The 15,612-nt window shown below is 43.0% G+C and overlaps 1 protein-coding gene across 2 annotated transcripts in view; it reads right to left on the bottom strand.

The window, feature by feature from the left end:
* The window catches only part of RIC1 (RIC1 homolog, RAB6A GEF complex partner 1), a 42,149-nt gene extending 27,009 nt beyond the window's left edge, over positions 1-15,140 (bottom strand). The window contains exons 1-3 of one of the 2 annotated variants that reach the window (XM_083482211.1): positions 14,505-15,140; positions 6,169-6,276; positions 493-569 (exon numbers count right to left, since the gene is read on the bottom strand). In XM_083482211.1, the coding sequence (XP_083338337.1) occupies positions 493-569; positions 6,169-6,276; positions 14,505-14,645 (326 nt within the window). In that variant the 5' untranslated portion in view covers positions 14,646-15,140. The remainder of the gene's footprint in view (positions 1-492; positions 570-6,168; positions 6,277-14,504) is intronic. The other variant, XM_083482212.1, reaches the window with a different exon arrangement.
* Positions 15,141-15,612: the final 472 nt, after the last annotated feature.

Genomic DNA, 15,612 nt, shown 5'->3' with positions numbered 1-15,612 from the left:
CTGAAATATAACCGGTATAAAAGTGTCCCTACTGAATTTTCCTGAATAAAATTATGAATTTCCACATGGCATACTCAAAACATTTCTGCCTAACATTAATTTCTAGTGCTATTTTTATTTGGCTTCTTTTACATTTTAATCAGCTTTCCATCACCACATTAAAACTGAACAGTGCTCTTTATGCTCACACTGAACATGGGCTTAAGGCCAACACTGACAATCTTCCAAGTTCCACTCTGAAATGGAAGAAAGACTATGCAGCTGGAGCAGAGCCACTTGGCTTCTTTCAAATATCAACTACTATTCATTTTTCGGTTTTACTCTAATGCAGAATAGCTGAGGAAGTCAACAACCCCCCCTCCACTTAATGTCAGTTCTGTAATTGCCAGCAAGAACACTCTAGGAAACCAGTTTCTACATAGGACCTTTCTAAACAAGCGATTCTTAGCCATATACAATGTAAAGAAGTGAAGTATTTCTTGGAAGACTTACTTGGGATAAACTGGCTCATAAAGATACTTGTCTCTTGCCAACGGAAGATGAAAAAACATGATGTATCCATTTTCTGTCTGAAAGAGGTAAGATATAAAAATCAAAGAAGCACACACGTAAAAGTTCTCACAGGAACTTCGAGCTATTTCAATACACTGTGCGTTCGGTATGTTTTATTGTTTTTCATGTTTTTAACATCTTTGCTTCTATTTTATTTTTGTTTGTCACCCTGGGAGGATGGGATAAAAATCTTATAAATAATAATAGTGAATTAAAGAGAAGCCCATGGATGAGACCCGACAGAAGCTCTGATTTCCCATTCCCTTCCTCCCCACAGCAGTCCCAAAAATGCCTCTTCTAGGGATTGGGGACCCTTCTGAATGGAGATGCCTGTGGTGCAGGGGAGCTCTCCAAAGGGACAATGCCCATATAAGTACTTTGATAAATCTCATGAAGTGACATTAATAAGAAATGAAAATATGTTTATTTATGACTGAGACATATTTGCTAAGGATCTGAAATCAACCCTAGGTCCGGAGAAGCTTCTTAGCTAGCGATCAGGGTGCAAGGGAAAAAGTTCATCTTAGCTACTGTTGCAATTTCAGTCATTTAATACTGGCCGAGGATGTTTCTCAAAGCGGCAAGGCTGAAGGAGAAAAATTGAAGGTTTCAAATTTCTTTCCAGGCATGGTTTCCTGTTTTTCAATTAAGGATACAGAAGCAGAAGGAGGCCATACACTTGTTAGCCTATTTCTTTAGCTGTCCCACCTAGTCACATTTCTTTGGTCTTAGAAGCAAAACTAGTAAAAATCCAAGAGAAATATATTTCTTGAAGTGCAAAGTACGTACAAAATGAAAGTTAACACTATCTATTCCTAACTTGCCTTTACTGCTCGGTCATCTTTAAACAATTTGCACACACTAGCGACAGTATCTTATGCCAGGAGAAAGAGCAGAAAAAACACTATGTAGAACTCTCATTCTAACATTAACTTTCTTGAATTCCATCCTCAATCTTAGTCGATAATGTTACAAGGTTCATTTCTGTTCACACGGCCTTCAAAAACAAAATATAGCTATATTTTGCTACGCAATCACAATTCAATAATGCTCCACAACTCAATGATACTGGGTAGTTTTAGAGTTGCCACCAGTCACTGTGGAATTTGAGTCAAATAGCTAACTTTCACAACTGGCAAAATTCACAAAGATTTCATCTAAACGTGTTCCATCCAAGTGAACTGAATATACTCACTTCATTCATCTGTATGAAACAAGGAGAAGAGCTTAAAACTGAGAGTGGAGGCCATGCTTGCGTTCTGTCACAGGTCCTTCAGACAACAGAGTCTGTCACCTCAAGTTTCCCCAATTTCAACCCCCTTTCAGAGCCAGCTCCAAGCAACTTTTAGCAATAGCTTGGCGCTTCAAGGGAAAAAATCCAGCTAGTTCAAACAAGACCCCCAAAAAACTTTTGTTAGTCCAACTGGCAAATAAGCTTCTATTATCAGCTGCCATTTATGCTTTTGTAACCTCAAGATTAGAAAACTGCAATATGCTGTTATGTGGCACAGCACTAAAAATTGTTCAAAAGCTTCCATTCTTGGTAGAGGTAGATCACTGATCACGTATTATTTATTCAGCATGTGACCTGGCTCTGTCTTGTCTTTCAAGCACGATGGAAAAGAGCTAGTTTTAATGTATTTAAGACAAATAGGCTGACCACTGCATAGTTTAACAACCCATTATCATGTTCCACTACACAGCTCATGCCTTATGTATAAGATCACAACTCTGTACTCTCTGAATAGAGCTTGGGTTGCATGCATTAACTAATTTGCCTAGCCATGGTAAATGAACAGCATAACATCTAAGTGCAGCCAGTCTGTGCTTTTATAAGAACAGTAACCACAGGCCAAATAGCAATAGACAAAAATGTTCACTCAAGTGTTATAGCTCAGTTTTGACAATCAAAAGGTTTAAAACATCTGGCCCAACTGATCATGTTATCAGACAATATTGATACCAACATGTTCAAGTTTGCAGTTTGGTTTGGTGCTGCTAATATCATCCCTTTATGGTACATGCAGAGTGGATGTTTAAAGATATCATTGTTTACTATGTTTCAGTGTCTATTTAGTTATCACAAGGATTTCAAATTGTAAGTGGTTTCTGAAGGATATTCATTACCACTTGTTGCCAGCAATTGATTCAAAACCATTATTGAAACAGTACTTTGGAATTTACTAAAGGCTAACTTTGGTTCTAAATAAAGCCTGTGAAGAACCTGACAGTTGCAGGCTTAGATTTTTATTTTTATATTTTCTAATAAGCATGAGATGTTAGTGCTTAATGTTACTTACAACGCTTAGGAGAACAACTTTCCAAAAGAAATTTACAGTCACAAAGCTAAAAACAGAACTTTGTGAACATGGAGAAGTTCACTGTCTTGTCACCAAAGAACAGAGGGACAATTACACAAAGTAAAAAAGTGAACAATGTAAGCATGTCTACCTTTTTTTAGGAATTCGCTTTAGATGTCAGTACTGCAAGCACAAGGTCTATGCGAAAATAGTTATTTATAAACTGGTTGGGGCAGGAAATCCTTGAAGAATTGAACATTCTTGTTTAGGCAAGTACATACTTGAACAAATTGAAAACATCAATGGTATGTATGAAGCTTTTGCATATTTAAAACATCCATCTTCAGTCAAATCTTCCAAATGATAGTACGTGTTGTTTTGTTTAGGCCTGTCATAAAGCTAACTTTGCTGTAAAAATGAATCTGTTCGAAGGGAAACCTAACCTCCTTGGTGTTTCAGAACTGAGCACAGGAACTGAGCAGTTTCTGGTGGCAGCAGCTAGATGCAGTGCATTAGCAAACACAAGCTACAAAAGAAAGCTAAGCATTTAGCAATTCAGAACTGGGTAAACATGGATTTCCTAAAACATTGCTCTGCAACTCCCAAGTTCTAGGCAGAAACCATGAAAATCTTTAACCAACATCGTTCGGAAGGGGGTGGTTGTGAATTTGAATTTTTCATATAAATAAGTAGGTGTGGTGTAGGGCTGTACGATAAATCCGGCATGTCTACTCACAAGCAAGCCCTACTGAATTCAGTGAGGCATACTCTCAGGAAAGTAGAAGTTTAGTTGAACTCATTGCGGCTTATGCATGCACAGATTCCACTTAAGACCTCTGAGTGGGGAAGCAGATGTAACTTGACTAGTAAATCACTTAAACTACTCTTAAATGTATTATCGGGAAGTTTATTTAATATTTTTATTAAATCTACTACTTCCTTACATTTTAAGGCCCTCCACCGCCGCAGGGAGCCTCATCAAGGCCCTCGGCTGCTGTGGGGAAGCATGGTGCATCTTCTGCTGCCATGGGGAGGCCCAGCAAGGCCCTCTGCTGCTGCGGGAAAGCACGGCACACCCTCCGCTGCCGTGGGGAGGTACGGTGGGACCCTCCACTGTCACGGGGAAGTATGGTAGGACTCTCTGTCACGACAGGGAGGCCCAGCAAGGCCCTCGCCTACTGGGGGAAGTGTGGTGCACCCTCTGCTGCTGCAGGTAGGTATGGCAGGACCCTCTGCCACCGCGGGGAGGCCCAGCGAGGCCCTCCACTGCCGCAAAAATATATTGTGATATATTGTGATATCGTGATATTTAGCTAGTAATATATCATGATGTTGAAAACCAGATATCGCTCAGCTCTATACTTATGGAAGACCCATTGAAATCAATCAGACTTATCATAAATAATTTAAATCACAATGAAATCAATGGGGCAAATCTAAGTATAACTATGACAGTTTATTTTACCAATATCAGGGCACTGAAGGGCAGATTCAATCAGAGTTAGCAACACCAGGTTCACCCTAGCTGATGGAAAGCTCAGCTGAAGATAGCATGAACTGTCACACATATTACCAGCATTGTTTCCTGGCAATAGTAAAATGACACATAATTACAGTAGATAATTATAGTAATTTAAAAACTCAAACAACCCTTAAGAACACAATAAAGCCTGCTGAATCAGGCCAATGGCCCATCTCAAGATGCCTAATCTCAGGGTGTGGTTTGAGCCCCATGTTGGGCAAAAGACACCGTAGGTTGGACTAGATTACCCTCATGGTCCCTTCCAGCTCTACACTTCTACGATTCTTCTCCAGCATACTATTCTCCCAGTGGCCAACCATATGTCTGTGGGGAAACTTGCAAGCAGGACATGAGAACAGCAGCACCAAACCCACCTGGGATTCCCAGCAACTGGTATTCAGAGGCATACTGCCTCTGATGATGGAGGTAGAACACAACCATTGTGGCTCGTAGCCTTGCACTCCATGAATCTGTCTAATCCTCCTTTAAAGCCAGTCACGTTGGCAGCTATCACTGCCTCTTGTGGGAGTGAACTCCATAGTCTAACTAGAAGAATGCAAGAAAAACTTCTCTCTAGTCACTTTCTCCATGCCATGTATATAGACTTGTATAACGGCACTGAACTATCAACAGCTTTATTTCCAATTTCCTTCCTAATAATACGTAGCATGGAATTTCCCTTTTTCAGAGCTGCTGCATCCTGGGTCAGCAGTTTCACTGAGCTATCCACTACAACCCCAAAGGTCTTGTTCCTGGTCAGTCACTGTCAGTTCAGATCCCATGAGTTTATATAAAAAATTAAGATTTTTTTGCCCAACATATATCACTTCACATGTGTTTACACTGAACTGAATTTGCTATTCTACCACTCATTCAGTCAGTTTGGAGAGGTACTTTTGGAGCACTCCATAATCTCATTTTGTTTTAACAACCCTGAACAACTGAGTATCATCAGCAAACCTGGCCACCTCACGGCTCAGTCCTTACTCTATGTTATTGGCCTTTGACTGTCTCAAAAGACAGTTTTGGGCAGTAAGCTCCCTAAACGATGAGATCAAAGCTTCCCACCTCTCACTTACCTTTCAGTTCCACAAATATTTCTACCCTACTGGTTAATAAAGACCACATGTTCTGCTTATGCAGCACTCCCCCCTCCCCTTACTACAAGATTTAGCTCTCCTGCCCAATTTGCACAGCAATTTGCTAACTGCTCAAGATTAGAATGTGGTGGACTTAAATTCTTATCAAGCAAAACATGCTCATTTTACAACATGCATACTTTCCTCAAAAGATTTCTTGGGCAGAGACCAGTTTTACATTTAAGCCAAGCTCTCTGTATCACCATTCCCTTCTCACATTGGTAAGAAGCAGCTGGTAATACGAGATATATGCCATTGTAACACAACAGCTCATTTTACTCCTGTAGGTTTCAGCTACTGTACTTGCTGGTGCAAATAACCAGAAACTGTAGGGCCATGTCCACCTGGTCATACATTAAATGTCTTCTCAATCATTCTCTGGGTTTGGCTAATTTCAGACATTCATTTTTAATACATGAATAGGAAAAAGGTAATGTGAATAAATCCCCTTGAGCTGTTTCCACTTAGCAACATTATATCAGCACATATAAATTGTATGTTACTGTAATGCAAAAACATATAGTATTCGCTACGAAAAAAGAATACTAGCATTCATGTAAATATAATTTCTCTTTTTAAAGCATGCTGGACTCCTTTGGACATTAAACCATAATTACCATATCATAAAAACCTCCACAACAGCTCCTTTACTCACCGAAACAGCTATCATGGTGCTGTCAGGCCTCCACTCTGCTTGGTCATAGGGTCCAAATTGCAATGCTGCTTTTGACGATTCTTTGTAGCTTACGATTAACACACTGGGCTGTGGGGAAAAGGAGATCCAGTTAAATTCTCATACATTCCAAAGCTAACTTTTAAAACAAAACCAAGCTTATTTTTTTACAGATGCAAGTCTCTAAAATAGCTATAGGAAGTCTCTGGGAGACAGAAACATTATTTAACTGATTCACTTAAGTTTAGCGAGCCACTTTCCAGCAAAGTATTAAGGACTGAGGCCAGGAAAATATTTCAACTTTTCAAAAACTTCAAAATTTAGGATTAAATCCAAATGATTAATGCTTCTTTGGAGAGGGAAGATAACACTTGCCTTGAAGGAGGTGGACCCAGAGCTGTTAAATACTATTGTCCAGTGGCAAATATTGCCTTTCTGGACAAGGTGCTTGAGGTGGTGGTCCAGCTTCAGGGATGCTTGACAGAAGCTGGTTACTTGGACAGATTCAAGTGCGGCTTCAGATCTGGTCATGGCACTGAAATTGCCTTGGTTTCTCTGGTTGATGACATTTATCAGGAGAGAGATAGGGGGAGGGCAACCCTTCTTGTTCTCTTTGATCTCGCAGTGGCTTTCGATACTGTTGACAACAATATGCTTCTGAGGCATGTCAGGGAGGTAGGGGTTGGGACACTGTTCTACTTCCAGGATCGTTTCCAGAAAGCAGTCATGGGAAGCTACTGTTCAGGACCATGGGAGTTTTCCTGTCGTGTCCCACAGGTTTCCATCTTGCTCCCCTTGCTATTTAACATCTATATGAAGCTCCTAGGATCAGTCACCAAGAGATTTGGAGTGAAGCATGACACTCAGCTTGTCTCTCTGTTCCATCTTAAGTGTTGTGTTTTAATGCTGTTACCTTCCCTGTGACCTTAGAGTGAAGGGCATGTAATAAATACCGTATTTTTCGGCCCATAGGGCGCACCTAGTTTTTTTTTGGGGGGGGGGGAATAAAGAAAAAAATATTTCGGGATGCAGGCAGCTCTCCGCAAGCCGTGGGAGCCCAGCGGGAACTCCTGCGGGCTCCCAAGGCTTGTGGATAGCTACCTGAAGCCTGGAGAGCAAGAGGGGTCGGTGCACACCAACCCCTCTCGCTCTCCAGGCTTCAGTGAAAGCCTGCATTCGCCCCATAGGACGCACACACATTTCCCGTTCATTTTTGGAGGGGAAAAAGTGTGTCCTATAGGGCGAAAAATACGGTAAATCATAATTGTGTATGTGTGCTTGCGAGCAGATTTCCCCTTCCTCTCTTCCCCTCTTAGCCTCCTAGAAGCATCCCAAATCCGCTGGGGTGTGTGTGAGACAGAGTGGGAAGGAGAGAAAGGGAAAGTCTGCCTGCCCAATATTTAAATTTTACTCTTAATGTAGACGGGTAACAGTTTGAGCTCATGCCCACTAAACTCCAACTCTATAAAGTACTCATAGGAATACCCACTATAGGTTTTCAACTGCCCTCCAAAAATAGTTTGAGGGTGTTGTAGGTTATGTACCTGGCTCATACTGTTAGGCAGCCTTGTGAATAAATAATACATATTCCAAGGTAATGCTTTTCTTTCTCTATTGATGTTTGAATCAAGATGAAGAGTATCATGACAAGAACTTGATACCAAAGCATTCAAGAAATATATGGATTAGTGTCGTTTTCAAATTGTTAAATACTCTTTTCAAACCCAACTGAACAAATTTCTACTTTCCCCATTACAGTCCTCTAAACTAAAACCTAGCAAATTTTAATATCCCGCATGCACAGACATGCCCCCTAAGAGGAGCTGAAATGAAAAGAGAAGTTACTGCTGGCAAACATTAATTCTGCTCTAAAACCTGGTGCTCATTTGCATGTAAGAATGATGAAATCACCACAAGGTAACACTTGCATGATAAAGATTCCTTCAAATGCACACTTATGTTGCAATATCTGAGATTCATCCAAGTCTGGAGCATTGTAGCTTTTGATCCTCACATAGCTGTGCATAGCGCAATTCACAACAGAAAAATAACAAGTAAAAGAAAACTCACAGCAATGCTTCAAACATATTTAAAGTAACAGTATGAATCAAGGAGAAGGGAGTCATAATTTACATGCACTTCAAAGCTGAAATTAAGAGCATTTGCATGCCCTCATTATCAGGATAACTATTACTTGCACATGTTATTGTTTCAATCTTGTTTATTATTTTCTACCAGCCTCATAACCAGTCCTCCTCTGGAATTCTGGGAAACCAAAAAATCCGTGCAGTTTTGAAAGCCATTAAAGTAATTCGTGCAGTCTGGCATCATAATTCAATATGGTGTCCAACTGTACCCAAACAGATGAAAGCCTGCTCCTTTATCCCAGAAGCCATCATGCAGAATTTGGTTACAGTATCTTTAAAGCTGTCCAAATGCATAGCAAACATATGAACAAGTTTTCAAAATATATAGTGGATTTATTATACTTATATGCTGCTCATAAGCAATTTCTTGAGGTAGCATACAATAAATAAAAATTTCATTTTAAAAACTTACATAAAAATAATAAACATATATTGGGCAACTGAGAATAAGTCAAATACAGCAGAAATCTTCAAACAGCAAATTTTTTTAAATGTCAGCATTCCAAATAAGAGACCCTGTGGAACCCTCAATGCTATAAAAAGTCCTTAATAATCTCTTTCTAAAAGTCAGAGAAAATAAAAAAGGCCCCACTAGCACACTGTATTACTGTGGAGTTTAGAAAAATAAATTCAGGTATCAAAATATCACCTAGCAGAAGCTCACCGCAACCCGCTGTGATGATAGGAGAGGAAAAGGACAATGAGAAAACAGGGCTGCCACAACCATGAAACGGAGACAGGAAATTTGCAATATTAACTTCCTGATTTGAGACCACTGCAGTCCTGTTTGTCTATTCCAGGGATGTCCAACCCATCGACCGTGATCAACAGGTCGATCCCCAGGTGATAGCAGTCAATCTTGGTCGATTGGGGCGGGGGGAGAGCAAACACGCACGTGCTGCTGTGACCTGGCTAGAGTCGGTTGTTGCTCGGCTGCCAGCACCAGCACCCTGATATGCTGGCGTCCTGGAAGCCCCTGCCAGCAGGCTGCATCAAGTTCACTCAGGCAGGAGGCTTCGCCGGCCGTGCCGGTCTACCCATGCGATTGGGCAGTGGTAGAGTGCTCATTGCACCCGTTCTCTGCTTTCCCGCAACAGCCCGACCGGAGGGGAGCACAGAGCAGGAGCGTCACTGTAGACAAAGGCCCACCTAAACACCATTTTGGATGCGAGGCAAGAGCAGCAGAGTGTTTATTGTTTCATTAGCAATTTATGCCCCCTGAAAATGCAGCAGAACTAAGGGCCCCCAAAAAAGCTCCACAACTTTGGCTTGCCCCCCTAAAAAAGCTCCACAAATTTGGGTTCCAACCCCTACTCCCCCAAATGGGTAGATCACTACCAGTTTTTAATTCCTGGAGTAGATTGCAGTCTCTTGAAAGTTGGACGTCCCTGGTCTATTCTTTCCTTCACTGAAGTGAAAGGAGCAGACCAGTTTGAACTCTTCCACTAGTGAAGTAAAATGATAGGATGCAGGGAAGAATCATACATTTTTAAGAGTACAGTGGTACCTCAGGTTAATTACTTAATTCGTTCCGGAGGTCCGTACTTAACCTCAAACTGTTCTTAACCTGAAGCACCACTTTAGCTAATGGGGCCTCCTGCTGCCACCATGCCGCTGGAGCACGATTTCTGTTCTCATCCTGAAGCAAAATACTTAGCCTGAAGCACTATTTCTGGGTTAGCGGAGTCTGTAACCTGAAACATATGTAACCTGGAGCGTATGTAACCTGAGGTACCATTGTATATGCATTTTACTAGGGACTGCATTGCCACCCCTCAGCCATTCCCCCACATTAACCACCCAGACTTTTTCCTATGCCACTAAGATCACTTTTCACTCTCCCAACCCAATTTTGAAGCCACTTCCCCTTCCCCTCTTTTTGTGCATCCCCCTCCCTTGAACATAAAGCACCCCGTGGTAACTTTCTGCAATTTCCTCCTCTCTCACGTTGCAACTATTAAGCACCCTTTACCACTCCATCCCATTATGAAGCCACCATGGCCTCCTATTCTGAAGACTTTTCCTAGCCCCTGGTTTCACCTTCAACCCTATTTCCATGCCCCCTACTCTCTCCTTTTAGCAACCCCTTTTGCACCTCCATTTTCACATTCACCCCCTTTTTCCTAGCCCCTCCTTACTCTTCTCAACTCTGCACACAGATCACCCACACTTCCATAGCTTCTCTCTATTCTGTAACCCCCTTTGTACACATACCCAGTAATGATGTATGTATGTCACAGTACCATTAAGGAGAACACTATCTTGAAAACAAGCCCATAATGTAGCTTGTTCAGTTAAAGGAAGTTAATTTCGGTTGACGGATGTTGTATATCTACAGGTGTTTGCCTGCTGATGAAATACCTGTACTAAATTACTGCATTGAACCTGGAACTTCATGTTGAAGACAGCACACATGGTACCAGGAGTGAAATACATTGTGTGACGGTACTTAGGAACATTTGAGGCCTCTACATCCTTTATCTCTCTCACGTGAGGAAACAGAAATAGAATAAGTTTGAGTACGATGAGGAGGGAGACAAGCTGAAAGGGGGAAAATTGCAATTTTAAACAATGACAGAAGTTAAAGTGGGAGGGACACTGAGAGGAAAATGGTGTCTTCAAACAACTGCAAACAAACAAGCCAGTTTTAATAAGGAAAAATAGCAGAGATGGGTACAACACAAAAGACAACACCAAAAACCGAGCACAACATAACCTTTCCAAATTCCTTTCTTGCTGCACTCAAACTGTCATTGCTCCCTCTGTGTCACTTTGCCCTACTGAAACATCTGCCATTGTTTAAAACAGGCACTTTCCCCTCTCAGTATCCCTCAATCCCTGTGCACATACAGACTCTCACAACAGAGCATCATGATAATTGTCTACAGTGGTACCTGTAGAACTTAATTCGTTCTGGAGGTCTGTTCTTAACCTGAAACTGTTCTTAACCTGAAGCACCACTTTAGCTAATGGGGGCCTCCTGCTGCCGCCACCACGCCGCCGCCGCGTGATTTCTGTTCTCATCCTGAAGCAAAGTTCTTAACCCAAGGTAATATTTCTGGGTTAGCGGAGTCTGTAACCTGAAGCGTATGTAACCTGAGGTACCACTGTACTTTGGAAGTTATAAGCCTGTTTGTCCCCCAAAACCTGGGGATTAAATGTATACACTGAGAGCCAGTGTGGTGTAGTGGTTAAGAGCGGTAGTCACGTAATCTGGGGAACCGGGTTCGCGTCTCCGCTCCTCCACATGCAGCTGCTGGGTGACCTTGGGCCAGTCACACTTCTTTGAAGTCTCTCAGCCCCACTCACCTCACAGAGTGTTTGTTGTGGGGGAGGAAGGGAAAGGAGATTGTTAGCCGCTTTGAGACTCCTGAAAGGGAGTGAAAGGCGGGATATCAAATCCAAACTCTTCTTCTTCTTCTTAATTGTGTACAGTACTGTACCCTAACCTACTTAAAGTCATCTAAGCTGCTGGCCATCACTACATGCTGTGGCAGTGAATTGAAATTAATTACACCAGGAATGAAGGAGCACTTCTTTTTGCCCATCCTTAACCTACCATTAACTAACTTCACTGGGTTACCCCAAGTTCTATTATTTTGCCAGGAAGAGAAACTCTCTCCCCTTGCTGTAATTTTAATAATCTCTCATGAGGTCCCAGAACTATCTTTAATTAAACTAAAAAGTCACAAAGGTTATCTAATATTCTTCATTTTTATTGCCCCTTTCTGCCACTTTTCCAGATCTACAATATCCTTTCTTTTTAATGGAGCAGTGAGAACAATAAAGTGTTGCAGTTATGTTCCAAGTAAATAATACTATCACAAATTATTGGCATTAGGACTTTGGTCATAAACGTGTTAAAGGTTTTGAAATATGACAACATCACACAGAGAGAAAGACTGAAGCCGACCTACTTGAAGTCATCACAGGTGACAAAGGGACACTGTAAAACATTGCATCATAGGTATTAGGCACCAGCTGAACTAGAAGCTAAGCAATTCACTAGCATCTGAAACTTGCTTTCCTTTATTGCCATTTTTAAAATTGATAAAAGATGTTTTGACCAACTTAAAGCAACAGACTGGAGTTTGGTTTTAGTATCCTATCAACGTCTAGACTAGAGGGGGGAAACACATTTCCCTGCAGCCTTTGAAATTTCAACTATAGAGCATTTTGCTAAAGCATGAACACCATATGGCAGAGACAGAAAACCTGTGACCCTCCAAATTGTTCAGTTAAAACTTCCATCATCCATAATCACTGGACCACCTTAAATCTGATCAGAGTTGCAGTTAGTTCCGGTTCCCTGCCATATGGAGAAGCTGGTAGGTAACTATTGTCAGAAGAACTGTCATTGCCAAGCTGTGCTTGAAAGGTACAGACTCACTGTGTAAAATTGAAAGAAAGTATGTCTTTCCAGATCTAATGAATGGTACTTGACTCTTCCTGAATAGAAACCTGTGTAAAAACCGAACATTCAGACTTAAGGTGTATCGCCAAAATTGGTCTTTGTGGATTTTCACACTGTATATGTGTAGAAATCATGAAAAAGCAATGATCATTTGGGGTCAGAATGTAGGTATAGGCTGCATTTAATGTTATCCACTGTTACTTTTAAAAGTTTAGTGGAAATATTATTGGAAATATTAATTTATATGTACCAACTATCATTGCTATAGTACAGCAGAAGATAGAACTGAAAAATAGATCAGATGTGCCAACATTTTAAACTGAAATAAGTATTTGAAAAAATAGGGACTTTAGCTTCAGCAACTAATTAACCTACAAGAGAACCAGACAATCAAAACTGTGGGGCACTGCCCCTATAAATAAGCATCATTCAAACCCAACTTTCTCATATTTTTAGAGTTATTTATGTCAGTAACGAGCCCCTGGAAATCAATCAATCTGAAGGCTGCAGGCAAGAAGGCGAGGAGAACTATTGGGAGGCATCCCTTAATTTAGAGGACCCTGCCCTATCGTTCAAAAGACCGCACAACACAATGATACTATGTATTTGCCGTAAGTCTTGCTGGCATTCCCTTTACTAAGTCAAGTTAACATGAAACAACTGAGAAGTAGGCCAATCATTTCCAAATTTGCTGTCAAAGAACAGAAGCTCTAACCGAAGTCACACATTGAAAACCCGACTGTGTAGGGATTTTGAAGTCAGGCTTTTAAGCTTAGGGTCAAACCCATTAAAACAACAGCCCTCTGATCTCACTAAGCTCAGTCAAACCAGTGTTCAAAATTTGCCAGGCACATTTGCACCTAGCTATTGACCACTTGCGACTAAGTGAGGATGACGCCTGACATCACCATCTGGAGGTGCATGCTTGGGGATTCTTGGATCTGGACTGTTTCCACACACTAATACCCCATCCTGTAGAAGTCTATCAGTTATATTTCATATGCACCCTCCCTGTGGAAACGCCCTCCCATGCCATGTCAAGGAGAAAAAGAACTACACAACTTTTAAATGACACCTGAAGGCAGCCCTGGATCGGGAAGTTTTCAATGTTAGACGTTTTACAATGGGGGGTGGACTGGGTGCCACAGGGGAACGCTGGGTGCCACGAGGGGGGGCCTGCAGGGCATCCGAGTGTCACGGGGGGTGGGGAGCATTGGAGCTGCATGGGAATTGGTAGGTCAGGCTTCCTCAAACTCGGCCCTCCAGATGTTTTTGAGACTACAATTCCCATCATCCCTGGCCACTGCTCCTGCTAGCTTGGGGTCATGGGAGTTGTAGGCCAAAAACATTTGGAGGGCTGAGTTTGAGGAAGCCTGTGGTAGGCGGTCCTAGGCATCTCCTAAAAAGAGCCTGACCACTTTGAAGCATCTCCAATAATAATGATAATAATTAATAAATATTATTTATACCCCACCCATCTGGCTGGGTTTCCCCAGACACTCTGGGCGACTCCCAACAGAATATTAAAAACACGATAAAACATCAAACATTAAAAACTTCCCTAAACAGGGCTGCCTTCAAAAAATCAGAGAGTTTATCTTATTTAAACCTCCAACCCGCTGCGTTTTATTATGTTTTTATATTCTGCTGGAAGCCGCCCAGATAATAATAATAATAATAATAATAATAATAATAATAATAATTTAAAAAAATAATAGAAGCGGGCGACGGCCCAGCGAGGGTCTCCTCCTACTCACCCTGTTGTACCAGATGCCGAGCTGGGAGCGGGACAAGACGGCGAACAGAGTCCGCTGCGGGTCGGCCTGGATGCGGAGCGGGGGCTCCCTGGCCTCGGCGGGGCACAGTAGCCTCTTCGGCCACCCGCTCAGGAAATACATGGCTGGCGAGCAGGCAGGCAGGCAGGCAGGAGGCCGCCTGTCCGGCGAGGCACTAGCAGGCCGGAGCCAGGAGCTTTCCCCTCATGGGCCTCCTCGGGCGAGGGAGACTCTGCCCCGCGCGGCCTGCGGAGGATCCGCGGAGGAGGAGCCGCGCATAATCCCCGCCTGAGGGGCGCTGGGAAGAGACTGAGGGGGGCGGCTCGGAAGAAGGGGCTCCCTCCTCTCCGCTGGGCCGGGTCGTGGGGAAAGGGCCGTTACAGCTCAGGACGGAGCCCTCGCGGCGTCGCCTCAGCCTCCCCCCGGGAGCCCTCGCTCGCTCTCCCCGCTAAGGCTCCCTCCGCCGGCGCCGACATCTCTTCTCCTCAGCCGCGTCAAGGCGTCTGGTCGCCGGAATATGCCGGCGGGTGGGAGGGAGGGAGGGAGAAGAGGCGAACGCGCACGCGCACAAGCGTCGGCAGCCCTCCGTTGGAACGACTCGGCAACCCCGCTGGGGATAGGAGAGGGCGGGCGGGCGCGGGGGGGGGGAGGGAAAAGCGGAGACACACTAAAGGCGTCGCTATTGGTTCAGGCGCCGGTGAAGGGGAGGAGCCGGAAGTGGCGTCGTCGGAGCAATCGCGAGGCGGCCATAGAGAGAGAGCGAGAGGGCGCCGCTCGAAGGCTGGGGCTGGAACGCGCGCGCCCCCTGGCTTCCTGTTCTGCGCGGTGGAGGAAACGCGACGTGTCTCTGCCCGGAGCGGCTGAGCGGGCAGGCGGAGGGTCGCTGGTGGTGGGTTCATAGCTGGATTCGGTTCATATAATTCCTTTTCTTTTTTTCGAATAAATTTTTATCATGGCCACCAATATTTCCCCCATGAAAATAGGGACGTCCTATTTAATAATAATAATAATAATAATAATAATAATAATAATAATAATAATTTGTATATGCAACCCATTAAACATTAAATAACTTCCCTATACTGGGCTG

The sequence above is a fragment of the Podarcis liolepis genome (genome assembly GCF_965112155.1).
Source record: "Podarcis liolepis genome assembly, chromosome: 17".
NCBI lineage: Eukaryota > Metazoa > Chordata > Lepidosauria > Squamata > Lacertidae > Podarcis > Podarcis liolepis.
The sequence above is the reverse complement of the archived record's forward strand: the minus strand, read 5'-3'. Positions and strand labels throughout refer to the sequence as shown.